Genomic DNA, 7,642 nt, shown 5'->3' with positions numbered 1-7,642 from the left:
GTTACTGGTATATTACAGGTCAATATTAATATCGTTACTGGTATATTACAGGTCAATATTAATAGTGCTGCATGACATCTGCCATATCGCATTAATTTGAAAAAAAACAAAAACAGAGTAACAAAAGTAAGTTTAAAACTTTTAGCGTTGAGACCCCACAAACTCCATTTACCCGCGTCTGATTAATTCGATTTTAGCGTTGAGACCCCACAAACTCCATTTACCCGCGTCTGATTAATTCGATTTTAGCGTTGAGACCCCACAAACTCCATTTACCGCGTCTGATTAATTCGATTTTAGCGTTTCTCTCGAGTCTAAATATGCTTTCAAACTGCTTCTTAGTTTCAAAAGCCAATGTGTTCAGTGGAGATTTGAGAATTTAAAAGCAATGGATTAATTTAGTTTTAAATCTCAAATTACATCTAAGGGGGGGGGGGTAAAAAACGAAAACTATAGCGATATAACTACAAAAACGAGGAAGAACAAACAACTCAGTTGATGACGTTACCAAAGAGTAATTTCTCGTGATCTCGTAGGAATTCTTGATAATGTCAAAGGTGATTTTCACGGTAAACATTTCTCACAGTCAGGTCTCAAAACCGGCGAACAGCTTTATTCTAAAGCTAATACAATAAGCTGAACGAGTAACTGCATTCTGCTTTTGTAACAAATCACATTAGTAAACAAACAAAACAAAAAAAAACACACACAAATACCACAAAGCTTTAGTGCTTTTGATAGGTGGATCTGTCGTCATCAAGGGATTAACAGCTAGTATATTTCGTTTTTAATTTTGATCCCTCGTGTTATTTATTGCCATGAACTGCGTTTCTAAAAGTTGATCTAATAAATAAAGGGACAGGGCCTGGCCTAGTGTGGCCTGGACTGTGATTTCAAGGATTCATGGCTCCATTGCCTCAAGAACGTTTTCCGCACCTTGGGGCAGTGGGCGCGCTAAAAGAGTTACCGTCAAATCCCATATTCTTTCATACAAGAATAACCCAAAAGGTGGCGGTGGGTGCTATTGGTTAGTTGCTTTGCTATTAGTTTATCAGAGCAAAATTAGGAGCTGCTATTCGCAGAAACCCTGTGTAGCTTTTTCTCAAAAAAAAAAAAAGGAGATACTGACTTACTGAGAATAAATTATAACATCGAGAATGGATATTTTGTGTGGTTTAATTTGTAATTACCTCTATTTTTAGTATATAAGCCCGGCAAATAAAGCGGAGATAACAATGGCAGACAGGAAGTGGCCGCAAGTAAAGTGCGTGAATCGCTGTGAATTATAGCGTGTGTTTATAAGAGTCGTTATTGAGAAAGAATAAATTAGTTTTAATAAAGAAAGGACTTGTATCGCTGAAGTTTCTCGGAAATAATTTTTACGGGAAATTAACAAACGAACAGAGAGTAACACAACTCATGCCGCCTAATGCAACAACCCAAATTAAAAATCACCCAGTATTTAATACGGCTCCTTTAAGATACTGGTCTAACTAGGAGTAAGGGAGGTGAGATAAGACGGCCACCCCTGTATATCATCAGTTATGATGTGTCCGTTTATAGCGAACTACATGTAAATATTAACTGCTTAACACTTGGTAAAAACACACTGGCAGACAGCTGTGAACGTGATTGGCCAAAGCAGGACTTAATGTTTGTTTTTGAACAACTTTGAATTTTTTATGGTTACAAACTACACATTTCAGGGAATTTCATTTTGTTGGTTTCAAACAATGAGGAATTACATAAAGTCGAATATGTCGTAAAAGAAACACAGTTCCAGTACATTGATTTTTTTATAACAAGCGATTGCTTTACATGAGTAGCCATTTTACCCGACGACATTGTTTCACACAAGTACCCACGTTCTTTCACGTCATTACTCTAGATGATAGGCAAATTGTGTTTGACCTTCATACACATTGGAAGTATTTAAATGATGATTTAAGTAATTTAAATGTAATTGCTAAATGTATCATTTATTTTACATTGGTTTTGTTATGAAATATATGTGGACCATTTTACACGATTTTGGGGGAGGGGTTATCCAACTACATGAAGTGCATTTTCTCAATATCTAAAAAAAAGTTTTGTTTTCCAATCTTTGTCTCAACTAGAAATGGCATAAACAATAAAATAAGGTTCGTTTTGAAACATTTTGCTTTTTCATAACATTCATCTTAATTGGTGAAAACCGCATTCAAAGTTAGGGTGGCCGTCTTATCCCACCTTCCCCTAAGCAATGTCAAAAACTTAAAACTGATTAGAATGGTTTAACTCATCAGTTGGATATCCTTGCTGTTAGCAATGTGTAAGGCCGTAGTCCCAAGAAGATGCAATACTGATCGCTTACACTAAAACAAAAATACTTCTTTAAAACGTCTGGAAAAGACTAGAATTGCCAGGAATAGTCAAGCTCCTTCTAGAAACTCATGACGTGTTACTAGAATCACGTGACTTCCGCTGTCGTAACACTTGTATCACCTGTAAGTATGCGTTAGTAACGTTGCATGCGATGTGATATGACATGTATGTATGTTTCTAACACGGCATTAGGCTTACTGAGAGTTGAGTTTGTAACGCTGTATTAGACGAATTGCATTCGGCGTGTTATGAGATGTGTTTTTAACGTTTCATTAGGCATGATATTAGATGTTTTAAACGCTACATTAGGCGTGATACAAGTTGTTTTTCTAACGCTATATTCGGCGTGGTATTATTTATGTTTATGACGCTGTATTTAGGCACAATTAATGCTGCATTAAGCAGCGAATGAATTATTTTTGCGGTGCTTCATTACGCATAGTTTAATTTGTGTTTACAGCGCCACGTTGGTTTAAATTATGTTTATAACGCTACATTTAGCGTTACCTGAGTGTCTGTGTGTGTGACGCTGCGTTAAGCAGAACTAATTAGTGCTGTCATTATTTCAGAAAAGGAGGGGGAAGAAGAACAATCCCACGTGACTCGGTACAAACCCGAAAGACTAGATGCGCTTTGCAAGGCGACTAACTTCACCAGGAAAGAAATACGCCTAATGTATCAAGGATTTAAACAGGTTGGCTTTGTTACCATTTTAAATTTCTCGTTATATCTATGTTGAAACACCGTTTATATAAGCTGAAAACTCCAATATATAAAATAGAAACATTTAAATTTTAGATATTTATTTTCCTATTTATCTTTCAGTTGTTGCCAAGTGGTGTGTTGTCTGTCAGTCAGTAGACACTAACATGACGTCACATAAGAGACGCTTAACTTTGCAATTTGTACTGTCATGACGTCAGTAAAACGTGCGCATGCCATGAATTACGGAAAGAATTATGCACTCTGTAAGATACAACTGCATGACATACGACCTTCAAAAGCAAGAAATAAAACTGTTTGTTACTCTTAATTTTGGTTTTATTTACTCTTGAAACAGAACACTTTCGGGAACCCTCTTGTTTTGTATTAGTGCACTTTTACGACAACAGTAGAGACACAAAAAAACTGCAAATTAATTGAAAATAAATAATTCTATAAATTATTACAAAACTTGCTTAGTTGTACTTAATTCTAACGTTCTATAAAAGTTCAACTACCAGAAATATTGTTAAGCTTTCTCTAAATTGTGAATATACGAATTAAAAATAAGAAAGAGACGAAGTAATTGTCTTTTTTTACGACGTGTGGTATTAATTAATTAATTAATTAGGTTGAGATGAAATATAATTCATATAATGTGTGGTATTAATTAATTAATTAATTAGGTTGAGATGAAATATAATTCATATAATGTGTGGTACTAATTAATTAATTAATTAGGTTGAGATGAAATATAATTCATATAATGTGTGGTACTAATCAATTAGGTTGAGATTAAATATAATTCATATAACGTGTAGTACTAATCAATTAAGTCGAATTGAAATACAATTCATCTAACGTATGGTACTAATTAATTAGGTTGAGATTAAATATAATTCATATAACGTGTGGTATTAATTAATTAGGTTGCGATAAAATATAATTCATCTAACGTGTGTAAATAATTAATTAGGTCGAGTTGAAATATAATCATCTAACGTGTGGTACTAATCAGTTAAGTCGCGTTGAAATACAATTCATCTAACGTGTGGTACTAATTAATTAGGTCGAGATGAAATATAATTCATCTAACGCGTGGTACTAATTAATTAAATCGAAATGAAATGTAATTCATCTAACGTGTGGTACTAATCAGTTAAGTCGCGTTGAAATACAATTCATCTAACGTGTGGTACTAATTAATTAAATCGAAATGAAATGTAATTCATCTAACGTGTGGTACTAATTAATTAGGTCGAGCTGAAATATAATTCATCTAACGTGTGGTACTAATCAGTTAAGTCGCGTTGAAATACAATTCATCTAACGTGTGGTACTAATTAATTAAATCGAAATGAAATGTAATTCATCTAACGTGTGGTACTAATTAATTAAATCGAAATGAAATACAATTCATCCAACGAGTTGTACTAATCAATTAGGTCGAGATTAAATATAATTCATCTAACGTGTGTAAATAATTAATTTGGTCAAGTTGAAATACAATTCATCCAACGTGTGTAAATAATTAATTTGGTCAAAATGAAATACAATTCATCTAACGTGTGTCATTAATCAATTTCGTCTTTTCAGGAGTGCCCTACGGGAATGGTCAGCGAAGACGCCTTCAAAGATATATTTTCCCAGTTTTTTCCCCAAGGAGGTAAGTTAACTCTCACATAAAGAAATTGATACTACTATTTTTTTTATAAAAGACAAATTTTTTGAATTATCGAAGTAACTAGATGAAGGAATACAAGTGATCTCATCAAATGGTATTGTACATCCAGTATTCAACTGTTACAACACATTCAGTCTTCAACCGTTACTACACATTCAGTCTTCAGCTGTTACTACACATTCAGTCTTTAACCGTTACTACACATTCAGTCTTCAATCGTTACTTCACATCCAGTATTCAACGTTACTACACACTCAGTCTTCACATTCAGTCTTCAACCGTTAATACCCATCCAGTCTTCAACTCTTACAACATCTTCAGTCTTCAGCCGTTACTACACCTTCAGTCTTCAACCGTTACTACACATTCAGTCTTCAGCTGTTACAACACATTCAGTCTTTAACCGTTACTACACATTCAGTCTTCAATCTTCACTACACATCCAGTATTCAACTGTTACAACACATTCAGTCTTCAGCCGTTACTACACATTGTCTTCAATCGTTACAACACATCCAGTATTCAACTTTACTACACACTCTGTCTTCACATTCAGTCTTCAACCGTTACTACCCATCCAGTCTTCAACTCTTAAAACACCTTCAGTCTTCAGCCGTTACTACACCTTCAGTCTTCAACTGTTACAACACATTCAGTCTTCAGTCGTTACTACACCTTCAGTCTTCAGCTGTTACTACACATTGTCTTCAATCGTTAGTACACATCCAGTATTCAACGTTACTACCCATCCAGTCTTCAGCCGTTACTACACATTCAGTCTTGAGGAAAGTACTGTGAATCCTAGAGTACGTGGTTTACGTGCTATTCCCCTTAAAACGTACTTTGCACTCTTGGGCTACGGATGAGATAGAAGAGCAACAGTCAAGTCCCACTCTTCTGTCAGACAAGAGCTGGCGGTGGTACTGTTCGAACATTGGGGGGTCTCTGATGAAATAGTCTTTTTTTCCTTAAGGTGACGTTCAGGTTCCAAATTTAAACTCTACTTCCTATCAACATTATACACAAAAATACGCAATATTTGGGACTAGCTACGGAGAGCTTCATTAGACCGGTGAATCCGGTTCATACACTTTAGCGACCCCTGGGGACCATTATGATGTAAACTGTTTATTATTATTATTTTACACTGCACACATTGCATTAGAGTTCCATCAACAACGTGTATACCTTAAAAAATGTAGTTAGGCCTAAAGAATTGGCATGACATATATATTTTCAAATTCTGTAGTTTACATCTTGGCCATGAGACCACCATCTGCGTGTTTGTTTATTTTGAGTTAGTGTTTGATGTTACTGAATCATTGTTTGTAAGTTGTTTGGAATTTCTATGTTAACAGAGACAAATGTCGTCCTTTTCGTTGGGGTAGAACACCCCATACGTGATTTGTATAAAAGAAGGGAAGTTTGTTTTTTATTTTGTCTTTGGAGAGCCATCTAGTTGAATCCTCTTAGCCTCTGCCAGAAAACTAAGATTATTTATCTGCGTGATTATTTTTACTTCTTTCGTTTCGTGGGCAGGCGTGTCTTTAACCGAGTTGTTTTTGTTCAGCCAGTGTTGTGTTCGTCATATGATTTTGTTTTCTGCTTTTGTATCGTGATCAATCTCTCCCAATTCAGAGTCGAAAATTCAGTTTTCATTCCAATTAATACTATCTATCATTCCTCGACAGTTATTATTCTTTCTTGTAAGGTAATCAGTGAACTCGAGAATACCACAAGGCTACCATACGAACCTTTTTAAAGAGGTGACGTGGTAGCTTACTTGTTGTAATTTTCAATTAAACAGGCTTTCCTTAACACAAGTCTTTAATTATCCGAGTCATAAAACGTAATATAAATTGAGGAGTTGGCTATGAATGATGTTTATCGAACTATACTTTCCTCTTTAACTAACTGTTCTTTGCAGATGAGTCTAATTGAGTCATATATTAGCGGGATTTTAATGTCAGTACTATAGTATAATGAGGCCATTATTTATCATCAAAATCCTGGATCTATGCTTCAAATATATATTCGAGTTATAAAAGTAATTAAGTTAGCGTGGACTACACTTTGTAACTTAAACATATCTTGTTGTTTAACTGGATTATGTCATAGGTGGCGTATATGTTTTTTGTTTCTTGTTAAGCCCAAAGGTGCGGGTATTGGAACACAAATTTTAGTGTTATGGGCTCTCAGACTTACCGCTGAGCCACTGGGGACGTGGCGTGCATAATGACGTCTAAACTTTCACGGCGGATATACATCCTTCGTCGTTATAGCTTGTGACACTTTAAATTAACAGATTATTTAAAGTTTATTGATTTAACTTTTTTTTTCTGATCCTCACAATTAATTATTTCTCTCCAGCGCCATCTGCATCCAGTTCCGACGTTTGTGCATTTTGCTTAACGTATTTTCGAAAATAACAAAAAAGTAGTTGTAATTACTGATTAAAATAACGTTTTTTTCTTCTTTTTTATAAGTGCGGCATTAGCATTAATAATGTTTTATGGAACTTCTTTAGATATTCTCAAATCTATAACTAGGTGAAACTGTTAATGAAGTTACTCGATATGATCAAGATTAAGAAATATTTATTTTTACTTTTGTGATTTCAACTGACTTGAGATCGTTATCCGTCTTACTTTCACCCCTCTATTTCAACTTCTCCTACAATCACGTTCAAATCTCCTGAATATCAATGTTTCACATTTTATTTAATTATCTTGTCGTTGAAAGACAACATTCCCCCTTCCTATGATATTTCACATTCTATCTAAATTAGCGTCTTCTTCATAGTCATCTGTCGTCTTGTGTAATAATCTTACTATAAAGGACGAGGCCCGGCATGGCCAGGTGGTTAGGGCCCCGGCGTGGCCAGGTGGTTAG

At 35.0% G+C, this 7,642-nt stretch overlaps 1 protein-coding gene across 1 annotated transcript in view; it reads left to right on the top strand.

The window, feature by feature from the left end:
* The window catches only part of LOC106473026 (calsenilin-like), a 24,640-nt gene that overhangs the window by 5,575 nt on the left and 11,423 nt on the right, over nucleotides 1-7,642 (top strand). The window contains exons 2-3 of the mRNA XM_013933701.2: nucleotides 2,934-3,058; nucleotides 4,663-4,732. Of these exons, the coding sequence (XP_013789155.1) occupies nucleotides 2,934-3,058; nucleotides 4,663-4,732 (195 nt within the window). The remainder of the gene's footprint in view (nucleotides 1-2,933; nucleotides 3,059-4,662; nucleotides 4,733-7,642) is intronic.

Source organism: Limulus polyphemus, unplaced genomic scaffold (assembly GCF_000517525.1).
Source record: "Limulus polyphemus unplaced genomic scaffold, Limulus_polyphemus-2.1.2 Scaffold5820, whole genome shotgun sequence".
NCBI classification, from domain to species: domain Eukaryota; kingdom Metazoa; phylum Arthropoda; class Merostomata; order Xiphosura; family Limulidae; genus Limulus; species Limulus polyphemus.
The sequence above is the reverse complement of the archived record's forward strand: the minus strand, read 5'-3'. Positions and strand labels throughout refer to the sequence as shown.